Raw genomic sequence first — 16033 nt, 5'->3', positions numbered from 1 at the left:
TTTTTGAATCTATGTTGGTGCATCTTTTCATATATCATTCAATTTCCCATTTATGCAGCAGCTTAAATCTTTAAAGACATCCTCTTACTGCTCTCCAGAAATTCAGCCATTTCCTTCTGCTTCAGTTTCCTCAGGAAGTGCAGCGTTATTTTCACAAATGCTTGTCTGCTGTTCCTGGTTCCCTCTTTATCTTCATCCTCTAAGACCTCATCCTCTTTCTGGCTCCCTAAGCATTCTGGGTAACCTGAACTTAGAGTCTTCTGGATCTTCTTCAGCTCATTCTTCACAAAAGTCATGATGTTGTCCTCCAGCAGCTGGAACAGAAGACGATATGAATAATCCATCCAAACTGAAATCATTGAACAAAACCTCAGATCCATCATGGATACATTAACAATTCAGTGGTCTATAAAGAACAGTATGGAGATCACAGTGAACAGAACAGATGTAAGAGCAGTTGTTCTACATGTACAGACCATAAATACAGAGTCCAAATGTGCTTGATGCTGCTTGGCAGGTTGACCACTGGGAACCTTTGAACTCTCATGGTCCACTCTATGAAGAATCATGAAGAAGTAGTTCACATTATGACTTTCCACACAGAGATAAATACAAGCTAAAGGACACAACAGATGTTTTGATGTTTCTCTTGGTGTTTCGTAAAATGGAGATCCTTGTCTCTGACATTTGAGAAGATCAGATCAGATGAGAAATATGAGTTTTATTTTTGGATTTTGTTTATTTTTATTTTTACATTACATTTTTAAATTTTAAAGCCAAAACAATACCCCACTCTTTTGTGAAGTCCATCTCACGAGATAAAGAACTTTGTGAACATTATTCCCAGATCTTATCATCCATCTTCATCATTGTCCTTTTTGACAGGTGTTTGTGGATGAGGTCAACTCAGAGTCAAAAATAATGGCTGTTATGCTTGTCTTAAAGGAAGAAATAGTTAATCTATTTGACATTTTAGCACTTAAAATGGGTTACCCTTCCAAAGTGAACCAAATTTCCACTAATTAGAAATTGATTTAACTTCAAACAATTTGCAACATGAAAAAGCGCCATAACTCATAACAATCACCCTGTGAACCTGTCATAAAATAAAAACTATTTAAAAAATACAATTTCAAAACTACCCATTAGTACCAATTATTATCTTGAAGAATCAAATCAGCGCATCAACAAGTGTTCATATATTAGTAGCATAACATATGATATAAATGTACATAAAAACATGTTTATAAAGGTCAACAGAAATCAAGTACACAGGTAAAAACACCTACATAATAATTCCCGCTCCAGCATCATGTTCTTCCAGTGAACGTAACTCACAAAAAAAACAAAAAAACAAAACAAAACAACAGACCAGAACTGCTCCATTTTCTCTTTTTGAATGCATTTCTAATGTGTGGACTTCAAACTACAGGGTGGGCCATTGATATGGATACACCGTAATAACATGGGAATGGTTGGTGATATTAAAGTCCTGTTTGTGGCACATTAGTATATGTGAGGGGGCAAACTCCTCAAGATGGGTGGTGACCATGGTCATAGCTGGACTGGCCATCGGGCGTACCGGGCATTTGCCCGGTGGGCCGCTGGCGATTTTTTGTTTTTTTTGGGCCGATGGATTTTTTTTTTTTTTTTTTTAGGAAGGGTATATATAATGAAAGGTGTTGGATTGGCCAATTGGTCATGATCGACTCTGGGCTGGACCAATTACAGCCGAGGAGGCCGGATGCACCCTCCCCCTTGTTTAGCAATCACGTGATTTTCGCGCATTGCATGCCGGGAACTCGTGGCAAAACAATCCAAGTACCGCATCAAATGCAAGCATTTGCAGCACCGCAAAACGTTCATTCTCCGGTTCCAACACCTTCTTGTTTTTTCTTTGCTGCACAAAAAAGGAATGTACAAAACAAAAGGAGAACAATGCCGGTCCGTACAAAGACAGACTCGACGAAAAGACAAAGAAAAATACGAGGAAAAAATCAAAGGAGTGAAAGGGTCAGACCCTTAGGAGCACACAGAGTGGACAAAAGACGTTAGCGTGCTGCCCAACTTTCACCACGCTCAGATTTATAATTATACGGTTCTTGGAGTGAGTGCATACACTCGTGAAGTTTAGTAACTTCAGGTCACTGCAACAAGCCCAGGTACAGTTTACCGACGGATGTGTGCAGGACCTTGAAATGCACCGTGTAGAACGAAAGACCATCGTACGAACAAAGGTAAGTTTACCAGTCTCACAAATCGTCATCATAAATACACATTCGTTAACCGTTTATTAATATAACCTTTGAGCTCAACGGTAATTAATTAGTAGTGGAAATAATTTCTGGTAGCATTACAGAAATGTAGCAGTGACAATAATATTGTATGTTGTAATCGCAATGGACAATTAGTGATACAAAACAACTGTTTTACCCTGTGAATAAAAGTATATGTTTTTGTCAATGTACCATGGTAATAACAGAAGCGAAACGCAATATTGTGTCAGGACAATTCACTATTTATGCACAATAAATAAAGGAGCATAGCGCGACAATTTCTGCTCAGCGCCAGACTTGCTTGTAACCTATATCACCAATTATGTTAAGAAAAATGACGTATTAACTACAAAACTCTGACCTTTGTGGGAATGCTTGGAGCAGACTAACATGTGAGCTGGAGTGTTCTGAGACGTTATATTTGGTATATCCAGACCATCCGTCGGCTCTTACTTCGGAAACATGGCTTAAAAATTTCTCTTCAACGACGTAATCCGATAAAAAAAAAAAAACGATCTCTTTACCCGTCGGCTTCCCGTGGCTGTCATGCGACCAGCTATTGCAGTTAATAATACAACAGTTTCTTGGCATTTTTTGGGTTTCTTTTTATCCCACCAGAATCCTTTGCGGTTTTACCCCTGAATGACGTCACATTTTCAATCTTTATCCTGGTGGGCCGGTCTCTAGTCAAAATGCCCGGGCCGATTTTTTGTCCCAGTCCAGCCCTGACCATGGTGACCATTTAGAAGTCGGCCATCTTTGATACAACTTTTGTTTTTTCAATAGGAAGAGGGCCATGTGACACATCAAACTTATTGGTAATGTCACAAGAAAAACAATGGTGTGCTTGGTTTCAATGTAACTTTATTCTTTCATGAGTTATTTACAAGTTTCTCTTCGTTCACAGCCATTGACATGTCGAAGAGGTTAACACATGAGGAGCGGATCGAAATTGTGTTGATATCTGGTGAATGCAGTAACCGGGTCATTGCAGCAGATTTCAATGCAAGACACCCTACCAGACCACCCATCTCCCATGCTACAGTTAGCAAACTGCTTGCTAAGTTTTGTGAAACTGGTTCAGTGTTGGATTTGCCAAAATGTGGACGCAGGAAAACTGTCACTAATGAAGAAACATCAGTGGCTGTCCTAGCTTCATTCAGCAAGAGCCCACAGCGTAGCACTCGCCGCATGTCACTGGAGAGTGGCATTAGTCGAACATCCCTTCGGTGGATATTAGCTACTCACAAATGGCACCCTTACAAACTCCAGCTACTGCAGCATCTCAACGAGGATGACCCAGATCGCCGCACAGAATTTGCAGAATGGGCAAAACAAAAATTGGAACAGAACCTTCAGTTCACACAGAAGATTTTGTTCAGTGATGAGGCAAACTTTTATGTGAATGGTGAAGTTAACAAACAAAACCACCGCTATTGGTCTGACACTACCCCACATTGGATGGATTACTCCAAGACTGTTGGAGGGAAAATAAAAGTGTGTGGGAAAAGAGCTGAGCTGTGACATTAAACATGTTGGAAATTTTCTTCAGAAAAAACAGTTCAACCTAAGTCAGTAGGAACATTTAGTGACACATTACCTTTCTGCAGCAGGAGTACTTTCTTTAAAATAGGGATTAAAATCCTTTGACATGTCACTTTTTAAGGACACACAGCTGTGTTCGGGTTTCTGATACATCCTGACAGAGAAAAAAAACCAAAGCAGATTTTAGGGTTAGGTTTTAAATTCTGCAAATAGTTGTGAAACTAAAATTGTTTTGTATAAACTAGAAGAAAACAAATTACAAACACGATGAATATGATGGAGCAAACTACAGCAGATATAATAAATCATCCAAAATTCAAATTATTGTATTCAACAATTTGTCCTCCGAAATATTTTTCAGCCCCATTTTAATACAGAGACATATTTACTCTGTGTCAGATAGATGTCTTTGTTTCAAATCAATATTAAAATCTTTTGAGTGGTCACTCTTTAAGGGCACATAGCTGAGCTTGAAAAGAAAAGCTTCTGGACTTATTTAAGTTGCTTGAAGACATTTCACCTCTCATCTGAGAAGCTTCTTCAGTTCTAGGGTCAAATGGTGGAGAGTTCTAGATTTAAGCCCTAGCGGAGTGTCCCCCGAGGGAGTCATGAACCCCCTGTTGATCCTCTACCTAATCACACGAGCCAAGGTGTAAAAACGGGTGTAGGTCACAATCAGCGAAGGTTTTGGGGGAACTTGCTGTGAAACCTAGCCCCACTGTGTGAGCTCAGATGATTTCCTGAGGGGCAAGTCTTTTTTTCATTTAGCAAGTAGGTTTGGATAAATATTTTTCTCCATGAATAAATAAAATAACTATTTAAAAACAGCATTTTATATTTACTCGGGCTATCTTCGTCTGAAAATAATATTTGTTTGGTGATCTGAAAAATGCACATGTGACAAATACAAAAAAAAAAAAAGAATCAAGAAGGAGACAAGTATTTTGACAAAGCATATATAAATAGATTACCTCTCTACAGCAGAACATCTTCTTTCTTTAAAATCAGTAATAAAACCCTTGGAGTTGTCGCTCTTTAATGACACACAGCTTGGATCAGGGTCAGGTTGATTCCTGTGAATAATGATGGAGCAGTGATGTGAATGCTGAGCTGTGATATGGAGAAGAGTCATGGACAGTTAGACATGGTAATCTCACCTCTGAGCTTTGGTCTGGCTCTCATGTTCCCCACACAGAGTGGTTTTAGATGGAGGGACTCCCTCCTCTCTGTCCTCACACTGATCCATGCTGCTGAATTCACATCCACATCAGCTCACACATACTTTCTACCTTCACCTGCAGAGGAAACACAAATCATTCATGTGCACATCAACTGAAATCCTCATTTCCATCATGTGTGCTGTCCAAATATCAGCTGCTTCTTTCCTGCTTCATTTCAGTGTCAGCTGAATGCAGTCAGACAGCAGTGTGAGAAAAAGGAAGCTGCCATCAGCGGCTCTACTTCTACTATCACTCCACTACATGGAGACATGAAGCACACACAATGCATTCACTGACACATCCTTATTCACTGTGACTGGAAGCTTCACTGTATTAATATTCAGTCAGTTCAATACGTCTGAACAACATTTTAAAACATTCCAGCTGATCCATAACTCAAAGAGGATAAGCAGAGTTAAAAACTTCACTTTAATTATTCTTGCGTACTGTACTGATTTGCACTCACTTATTTTCTTTTAATAAGGCCCCTCTATCTAGTAGTGTATCTAGTAGTAATTGCTAGTATTAAAGTAGACAACCAAACATGGATGTTACTAACTATTATCTACATTATTAATTAATTATCAGTTTATATGTTTTAATTTGTGATTTTTTTTATATAAAATTTCGAAGTTTGAAGCTGAATGACGTGTCCAACTGTTCACAGACTATGGATTAATCATCTGATCCCTGCTCTATAATCATTCCTCCATATTCCTCTCCAATGTATGTCAGCATGGATAACATGCAGACGTCACATAAACACTGACATCTATGATCATGTTATCTAAACACTGCACATTAGCAAAATTTTCATCTATAGTTAAACAAGAATGAACATGGATTAAGTGTTTGATGAGTAAAATACATAAGTTAATAACTTGAATAAACTCGCACATTATAACCAACCATTTTATTTTAGGACTGAATCAGCAGCTCACTGTTGTGTTTGACTTTAATGGTGAGACTACATTTTTCTTCTGGAAAACAAAAGCCAACAAATTCAATATCTGGATTAAACATATGAATCTGATGTGACCGAGTTCTGACTGATGGTTTCTGACTCTCCTCCTGCTAAAGGCTCATGAATCCCACAGTACACAGCTTTCCTGCATACACATGAACAGGACTAAGCTTTGCACTAATCTGACTTTTGGACATTTCAGAGTTTTTTTTGCTGCTCAGAAACAAATACAGAAAAATTATGAACAATAATCTGTTCATTCACTCACACTCATGATTTTTAAAAAGGTAAATATTCACAGCAAAACAGTGCAGTTGAAGAAAAAGAAAAACCTCCCTTTAATGAAGACAAATCAAATAAAGGGTTCCACTAAAAACCTTTATTTAAAGACAGTTTTTTACTGTTTGCGTACAAACTGATCTATGTGTCTGTTCAAATGGTTTCTTGTCATTTAATGGTGTATGTGCATAGGACACTCCTTCATTGCCTCACTTGTAAATATGCTGTCTGACTGGTCAGACTGGGGCGTCAGTTCACATACTGACGTGTGAAGACATGAAACCTTCTAACTCTGGCATAAAATGGCTCAAAGTTTGTGACAAAGTGAAAACACAGTCTGTAGATGATGGACTGTTTTAATGAAGCTACTAAATGAAGAATAAATGTGTTTATTCCATCAAAACAGTATGTTAGCAGAGTCTGTATGAGTCTATGAATGAGGCTAAACAAACTAAAAAAAAGTGGGAGCTTTTTTTTCAGAGCTGTGACTTTATTTACACACATACTGAGAATCCTTTCAGAGAGCTAAAAAAACAACAACTAAAGGTTGAATTAACCTTTGACCTCGGGGAGGAAGTGCACTGTAAAAGTAGTAACTAGCAGTTGTTGATCTCAGTAAAGTTTTCAAATTAATTAGACTCAAAAATATAGATGTGATAAATGTTGATCTCTGATCTGAAACAACACCAGAGAAGATCAGGTTTGCAGCATAAGTTGCCATGGCAACATAGCCTGGTGAGAGGTAATCTGTCTTTGCAGTACAGAAATCCCAGGGTTAACAACAAAATTACCCGAATGAGATCAAACCTGATGCGTAGTACTGGCCTCGGTCAGAAGACGTGTTCCGGAAGGACTCTCGACAAGTTGTGAGTAACAGGAGGACCAGGATGGACTGTTTCTGTGTCTGCAGCGTCTCTCTGCAAAAAATGAGCCAACAGATAAACTACAGCTGATTATTTCTGCCACATTATTTCTCCTCACAGCTCCAGCATTACAATTTTCAACTATATATCTTATACAGCTCACACACACACACACACGTTGTGCATAATTTCAGTCATACATGCATAGATACACACTCAGAAAAGTAAAATTTAGCCATGGTTACATACATATGATCTGTCTTAGATTGCTGGTGACAAACAGCAGAGACTTTTTTTTTTATGCACAAATGTGGCTCAATGAACCCGCCAACCAGTAAAACAGCTGACTGTGAGCACACAATATTCTCAACACATTTGCATTTGTTTTGCAGTATTCAAGTAGGGTCATGCTTTAAAGAGAATGTAAAACACTATATATACAGAATAATGAACATTATGGAGCCCTGTTCTAAAAATATTCAGATTTTTCCATGTTGATGAATTAAAGAAATCCCTGTTAAAAAAAACTTCCATCTATGGACTCAATGCACACACAGCGCTGCCAGAAAGAGCAGAGGGAACAGGGACTCACTCCATCCAGCTCACTCCCTGCTCAGACGCTAGAACTGCACATACAATGTAAGACAGAAAGCGGACAGCATCATCACTCACAGAACAATGTTTTTCAATAGCATCTTCCCTGCCACAGTCAGACTGACGGCAAACAAAAGCCAGTGAACAATGTGCAATAATAACCCCACACTACCCCACTTTACTTGCCAGAAGTCCTAACTGTGTAATATTTACCATATAATTGGACTCTTATGTATATACTGCCGCCCCACTTGTAAAGGGGGTAGAATTTATGATTTATGATTTAGAATTCATATTTGTGTTATACTGTCTTGTTTATTTCTGTCTATTTTCCTGCCTTACTTTGACTGCTCTGCACAAGAATTATAACGTGCCTTGACTGCTGGTTTATGCACACATAGCAAATAAAGAACCTTCAACCTTAAATTTAAAGTTTTTACAACTTTACAATTTATCTTGTGGTAGGACAGAATGTGACATCACCAAGTAAGCTGCTTGATTGCTCTTAACATACTTCCATTGGTTTATGTTAGCTAACTATTCACAGAACTATCTGGGACCTTAGGCTTTATAGTGGCAGTGTGGAGGAGAGCTTGTTTGAGTCTGGTGCACCTGTGGTTCACCAGACCGACAAACTGGAATCAGACGCAGATTTTTATTGTTTGTTTTGACAGATTGATGGTAACAGTGCTCATCTTGAAGATGGTCTTTGAGGAGGCAATTAACTAGGATGTCAATGCTTGGATTTCAAAGACAAAATTCAGTGGACGAGTAAGCTTAAAGCACTGAGACACAATCTTTATCATCAACTGTATGAATGAGGAAATGAGACAGCTCCTTCAAGTTCAGCAGGAGGGACAGAGTCAAAGAAACTCCTACTGTGATGAAATAAAATTTGTGACTGATATGGATTTATCTTTAAATCGTTTGGGTAATAAAAAGAAAGATACAAGTTTACTATAAATGTTGTTGGGTATAATTTAATCTAGCCTCTAAGTGTGTGTATAAATAGTCAACATTACTTTCTGTTAGAGGAGAGCCAACTGTTTGTGTCGTAGTATTTTTTTAAACAGAAACTACATGTTGAATATGTTTGGAGGATAAATCTATGTTAAATAATAATTTACGTTGTTATCCCCAAAAACTTTTCCTTGTTTTGTGCCAAAAAGTAATTTTATTTAAATTATTAGAAGTAGCTTTTTGGTCTGTAATATGTGAAATGTATCCCTCATGAATGATATCATACCTGAGCAACAAACAGCATTCCTGTCCTAAGGTAGAAGTTTCAGTATCAGTTTTGGGAAATGTGACTTTTCTATATATTACATTTATCCAGGTAAAAAGTCTCAGTGACATTAAAAATATATATTTTAAAGAGTGACCAGACCAAGAGGGCAGCAGAATTTACAACATATATAACAACAGTTTTGTAAGGTACTGGATTGATTCAACTTTAGGTACAATAAAAGAACATTTCTTTATTATACATAAAACCTCTTTGTACAGCCTGTTCACTGAAGCCTATTTACATTCACAATAGGTAAATACATTAAAAAATATAGAAATGTTGGAAATCAGCTTATCCTGAAAGTAGAGCTGAACATTTTGTACAGACACTACAGAGACGAAACAAACAGTAAAGTTTCTAAAGACTAAAGATTAAATGAGGAAACAAAGTGAACTTACAGTTTGTTCAGCACGAAGAATTTCCACTCCACACCTGACACTAAACACAGATAGACAGGTGAGCTGTTTAGCTTTTCAGTTTGAGTTTCACTTTAACCTGAAAGGAGCAGGACTTGAAGTGGGTGGGCGGGGCTCAGCAGGAGTAGCATTATACTACAAGCTCAAACTCATTTTACATCAGTAGAGCCGCAGACAGCCCACTTTGATCTTAAACATGCTGGACCAGTGAAACTCTCCTTTCTGTCAGTGTAAAGAAATCACATATTTATCTGTTTTTCTACATGATGAGGAAAAAAGCTGCTGTGATAGAGAAAGAAATCTGTCAGCACAACTCATTTTTAAATTGTAAGAAATGTGTAAAATTACCCAGACTCTCAACTTTTTTTAGCTGTAATTGTGAAAAAAATAAAATTTCTTTAGTAAAAATGAAAAGATAGAAACGTTTCTGCCATTTAATTGTTTATTGGCTAATTACTTTGTGTAGTATGAATGTCCATAAGGGAGGTTTTGTCAGTAGGAAAATGGCTGAAAACACCAACAGGTATCAATTTAGCCATTTCCTAAATTCTGCATTTAGCTTTGCAGTCTGCAGTATCATTGAAATGCAGTCAGATGCTGCTCATTTTGTTTTCAAAAACTGAACATTTTATGAAATCTTATGTTTGACCCGCCTGATCTATATTTATTTCTAATTTAAATTATTAATGACACATTAAATTAATCATTAAATGACGTATGTAATTAAGTCATATTGGCACTCTTGGCCCTGCAGCTGTATTCATGAATATATTTTATCTGTCAAGCTTGTATATCATCGACAACACACAGCTGGATAACCCCCATTGACTGAACCCCAGACTTAATTTACTTCTATATACTTCTTTATTTCCTGATGTTCACATGTTGTACTTGTTACTTGTGTTTGAATTAAAACTAATAGAAAGGGCATTTTCACCACAGGATGTTGATAGATACTGAAGACTGATGTCCAGTCTATGTCCTTATTAGTAGAATAAAAATGAAATTATCTGAACTTTGTGATTTTTGTTCAATAAAATGCAAAAACTGAGTTTTAAAAAAATCTCCATTTTCGGTGATTCGAAATGCTGTTTACGTGTGGATGAGGAATACAGAGTTCGTCACGCAACGTCAAAGGTATGTGCCTTTTTTCACGTCACCCTGTGCGCCATGTTATTGTTTACATGAGATGAATTTCTAAGGCTAATTTCTAAGTGAATGGTACTCATGGACATTGATCAATGGTCATGACATTTTGCATATTAATAATTAACAAACTGATGCAGTCACATTAAAGTGGTGCTGTCAGCATCAAACTAATCTATGTGTCAATATATAAAATATAGTCTAACGCAACACTGTTGTAGAAAGGATGAGATGAACACTTCAGTTTGTCGCGGATCAAAATGGTATGTGCTCTGTGTCATCTGCATTTCCGTCATCATAAAAGAGACTCAGCAGCAGATAAGAATCAAGTAGAACAACATTCACTACAAAACAAATACATGCACAAACAGTTTGCTCTTCATTTGGTGGTTTTAGTACAGTAGGCTTTACACACTGTTTATATAAAACATGTTCCCCGACAATATAACCACTTAAAAGGTAAATATTCCTGTTTTGCAGTTAAAAAAGAAAAATAAAGTTATGACCATATTACTGATGTTTATGACAGAAACAAACTTTATAGACAGATCCCGCTATTAGCCATTTTCTAGAGAATAATTTGGCCACAGGTGGTGATTTCATACCTGTTGAACTGAGCCTTTCAGAATTTCAGAGTTTCTAACAAGCCTTTTATGGTTAAACGTAACAGTTACTGCATGACTGAAATCTATTAAGGAGTATTAGGGCCACATTAAGAAAAAAGAATAATTATCAACCATTTTAAGATAAAGTCGAAAATGTATTTTGAGCCAAAAGCGGAAATCTGGAGATTACAGTTATTTGAAGACAAACTGCCACGGTTGCTGAACTCTGAGTTAGTGAAGTTGTACTTCAGTATGTGTTTTAGTAACAAGGAAATTATTCCTGTTTAGCACATGAACCCAGTGTGCTGTTCAGTACAAGGAAATTTGAAAGATCGGCGTGAAAGTTGTGGCAAAAACAGAAACTCAGAAGAGTTTATTTGAATTTACTGCACCTCAGACACAGTCCTGCAGCCTCACATACTGGGGTCTTCTGGTAAGGTAGTCAGCAATTATAATGATGTAAAGCTCAGACAGATCACTGGCTCTGTCTTTATGATGATGTTTTTTTTTTGCCGAGGAGGGGGGCTGGCAGCAATCCTCCACTTGAGCTTAACCATAGACCATAAAGCCTGACTTTTACCCTTGTCCCTAACATGAAAACCCCCCAGAACATCTGATACTCCACAGTGCAGCTACCTACACTCTAAACCCACAGAGGTCAGTTATCTCATCAATGCTGTTACACTGGTGTGAAAAAAGTGTCTGCCCCTTACTTTACTTCCTGTATTTACTTTTCTTGCTCCCGTCACAGACACATCTGACCAATGGGTGCACTGAATATTGTCACGTGGTTTGTGGAGTTTTTTTTGTTGTTTTTTTCTTTCCTTTGTGAGCCACCCTCAGCATAATAGTTCACCAGGACACCATCAGGATGGCAGGTGTTAAGGTTCAAAATATTGGGGATGGAGACAAGAGAAAAACCACAATAACAACACTGGTCCGGCCGGGTCAAGTCAAACGATGATTTTAATAGTCACACGCGTGGGAGATGGACACTGTATGCAGACAGCCTCAGATCTCAAAATGGTGGAGCATTGCTCAAACTCTTATAGCCTCTGGTTCTCCCACCTTATCATAAAAGCCTAAACATTCACATGCTTTTCTCTCACACGGCGCCTAAGCTACGACCTTGGCTCCCCGTTTATCTGCTCCTGCTGAGTTGGGGCAGAAAACTCCAGCATGTTCCGTTCTCTTCTAATCAGACAAATAAGGCGATGACTTTCTGCAAACAGTATTTCTTATAACATCATAAAACAATATCATTCATCCACAATAAATCAGCAGTCTAATGTAATGCAAATCAGTTTAACGAATGCAATAGTTATCAGCTTCTTCTAATTCAGGAGAATAATGCAAACTAAAACTACATAATAATTCACAATCTTTAATTAGGGGTCTAACATGGCATAAAATAATATTATAATCTAACAATTCCCCCTGATGAGCTCATTAGAATAATGAGCTCACCAACACCCTATAATCCAGTGTGGCCGGGTTAATCTCTTCTCACTCCTCACGTCCGTTGTCACCCTGATGGGCGAACCATATGTGAGATGACCTCTGTGTTTGCGCAGTGCAGATGCAAGAAAAACTATCATTCCAACAATAGCAGGTACAGATGACACTCCCCAGTTCTCCCACAGCTTTATTTGGTGCTACCTTATACCCTTCAGACGTACTCAGACTAGAACCTCTGTCCAAGGAGCTTTTAGCCTTTATTTTATTGCTGCAGCTACCAGTGTCGTCCAGTTGGGTGATCCTCTGCTCTTCTTTCTTCAACCTCAGGGGTTAGACAACCCTTCAGTCGTGGCACAGATCAGGGGATTATTCTGCCCCGATTTCAAACAAAGATCTGTGTATCCTCGGGTCCTGTGTGTCCTCCAGAAAAAGATCAGGAAGGCGTCCCCCTTTTGCCCAAGAGCCTTTCGAACCTCGTTGGTCTGGTGTTCCCGGATTTCCGCCAACCCCTTTCAAATTCAAATTCAAATTTTATTTGTCACGTACACAGTCATACACAGTACGATATGTAGTGAAATCCTTTCATGGTCATTGCTGTGTTTATGGGATCCATCCTTTTGAGGTGACTACCCGGAGCCCAAACGCCATCACCCTTGGACCCAGTTGGTGTCTCGGCAGTCACCGTATCTATCTCTGCTGCCAAGGATCCTCGCGTATCTGTGACCTCGTCTGGTGTCTGTTCCTTTCTCTGTAAGAGACAGAAAACCAAAACACCTCTCCTCCTAACCCTAATAATCTAATGTTGTTATCTACTGACCTTCTCGTGGTTCAGAATTGGTTTAAAACATTCAGAATGTCCCAGGGACTTATTCTAATCATATCCTATGTGTGTGTAAGCGTGTATGCATTTAGCCCTCTGCACTCAAAGTCAATACCTGCAATATATCAGTCCGGACAGTCACGCCGAATGAAGCTTATGACCTTCAAAAGACTAAGTGCCAACTCATCAAAAGCACAATTGCAAGATGTATCTAAAACTTATTAATGTTGTCTAATTAATTCAGTTCATTTCAATGATTACTGCTTAAACATGGAAATAATGATCTATGCTTCTCACTGATTCTCTACAAAAGTCCGGAAACTTCTCGGGCTACTATTAGCTTAAGCTTTACCATTCCTAAGTTATTAAAGACACAAATGAAGTTAGAAAAATGTTCAAATAATCCTTGTTTGATGTTAAAGCTCAACTTCCCCCCCTTTTTTGACACATTCCCATGTGTCAAATCAACGGAGCTAGAACATTAAAAGAAAAGGTTAGGCAGCTACAAGGTTTCCCAGATTGATAAGTTGATCTGCGTGTGATGTTCTGACTCAGGTATTTAATATTTTAATAAATGTCGTTTAATCAACTGCCACTATTTAAAACTTAGCTTAAAGACATAATTGAATAAAAATCACAAAGAATAACATGATATCAATGTTATGTAAGCGCGTGCGGCCCTCTATGCTCGAAGCCTTTTCCCTCAATAGATCAGTCAGACATTCGCGCTGACTGTAGCTTTTAACCCTCATTAACTTGAGCACAACTCTACAATGAGCAACAAGTTGCAATATGTATAAAAATGATCATGGTTACACCTGCAAAGAAAGATTATATCATTACCCTAACACCTGTAAATAGAAGATTAATCAGAGGTTATAACAATCACAGGAACACAGATGTTAGTATAAGGTCAAAAAGCTTCAGTAAATGATCATCGATGCAATGCTTGTTGCATGATTCTCATACAATAATAATGCTGATATTAAAATAACAGTAAAACACCCCCTTTTATCCCGTTTCACTTGACCCATAAACGTTTATAATTGCCTCTTTTAAACTTTATTTCCCCCTGTTCTCCCCTTACTGACCACAGCAGGGGGATCTTAGTTTTGAATCAGCCATGAATCCAGCTCACCTGATTCATCAGTGAGCTCCACCGTCACTGGCGTCTGACAGGGTGGCGCTGCACACTCTTCCTTTAATATCACTATTTTCAACCTGTTGATTAGAGTGCTTAAACCTGAAGTCGACTACGTCCACAACAAGTCAATACAGCTGTAAATGTGGCCAATTATCAATCTATTACCAATCAATATCAACAGATAGCTTTTATTTTATGAATGCTTTCAGTCAACCACTCACCCAGAGGATCTCCAATCCCAGGAAATTCATTCTCCTCATTTAATGAGTCTGTCCTCCTTCCATGCCCTGGTAACTGGTCCATCCAGAGCCATATGATCTCAAAATATATACATTCAACAAGCCAAACCACACCTTGGTCACACCAACCCTTTTCCGCCCCGAAGATGTCCAATGCCATCCTAGTATGGACTGAAAGTGGCTTTAACGCTGACTGTCCTGACAATCCATTTTATAACATTCCCTGGTCAGATCTGCCAATCTCCGCCCCAGGGTTTTAACCATTTTGCAATTTTCATTAGTTTCTATGTTTTTTTCTAGTTTTGCCTCCAGATTTTCAATTTTTACCAGTTGTAATCAGTTCTACCAATTCTTTGCTAGTTTAGTCTAGTTTTTATTTTCTGAAAATCCTTAGTTTCAGTCTAGTTTTGATTAGCGCCAGTTATAGTTTTAGTTTTGTTTTGCAAAAATTAAGTGTCACCAAATCCCAGTTCCATTATATCAATCATGCTCTTCTGCTTATCCTTGGGTATTAAGATTATTAACTCTTGCTGCACCAGGTGTTCCTAATTTTGGTTCAAGTGAATTGATAGACCTTTTGAAGGCGATTGTTTCACACATTTATTTAGATGTCCCAGTCCTGTTGTCTCGGGATGCATCACGCTGCCTTATCTGGGGTTAGCTGTTTTCTGGGGATGCGGGTTGAGTGGGGGAGCTCTTCAAGGAGGGGGAGTGTGCTCCCCCTGATGAGCTCTTCAAGATAAGCTAGGTTAACCTTCTTGTGTGAGCTTTTCAAGTGCACTTCAAGGTTTGTGGGATTTTTAGTTTTACAAATGTCCCTCATAACCCCCTGATGACCCAGTAATTCATTTTTGCGCACTGTAGTACACATTTAGTTTTTGCTTATAGCTCTGCCACTCCTCTAAGTCCTGATGTTTCTTAGAGAGGACAACAGTACCTTTAACCTTATATCACATGCGTGGGGGTATGGCCTTGCCAATTGTTTTTTCCCACCTTTTCAAAATGGCTGGCATGCCCACCAGCACATTTTATGGAAGAAAGAAAGGTAAGCATGATATTTACATTTAAAATGTTTTTTAAAATCAGATTTTGATTAATTTTCAAAAATAAACATCTAATAAATAATTTGAGGGGTCCTTAAGAATTAGGCTTATTGAGTTTCACAGAGAACATGAC

At 38.2% G+C, this 16033-nt stretch overlaps 1 protein-coding gene across 1 annotated transcript in view; it reads right to left on the bottom strand.

Annotated features, from left to right (window-relative positions):
• Window positions 1-9501, bottom strand: part of LOC309701247 (NACHT, LRR and PYD domains-containing protein 3-like) — a 42656-nt gene extending 33155 nt beyond the window's left edge. Inside the window, 7 exon segments of the mRNA XM_082525341.1 lie at window positions 89-314; window positions 477-555; window positions 3877-3975; window positions 4793-4894; window positions 4979-5116; window positions 7092-7201; window positions 9428-9501. Of these exon segments, the coding sequence (XP_082381467.1) occupies window positions 89-314; window positions 477-555; window positions 3877-3975; window positions 4793-4894; window positions 4979-5067 (595 nt within the window). The 5' untranslated portion in view covers window positions 5068-5116; window positions 7092-7201; window positions 9428-9501.
• Window positions 9502-16033: the final 6532 nt, after the last annotated feature.

The sequence above is a fragment of the Aulonocara stuartgranti genome, assembly GCF_965226115.1.
Source record: "Aulonocara stuartgranti genome assembly, chromosome: 23".
Taxonomy (NCBI): domain Eukaryota; kingdom Metazoa; phylum Chordata; class Actinopteri; order Cichliformes; family Cichlidae; genus Aulonocara; species Aulonocara stuartgranti.
The sequence above is the reverse complement of the archived record's forward strand: the minus strand, read 5'-3'. Positions and strand labels throughout refer to the sequence as shown.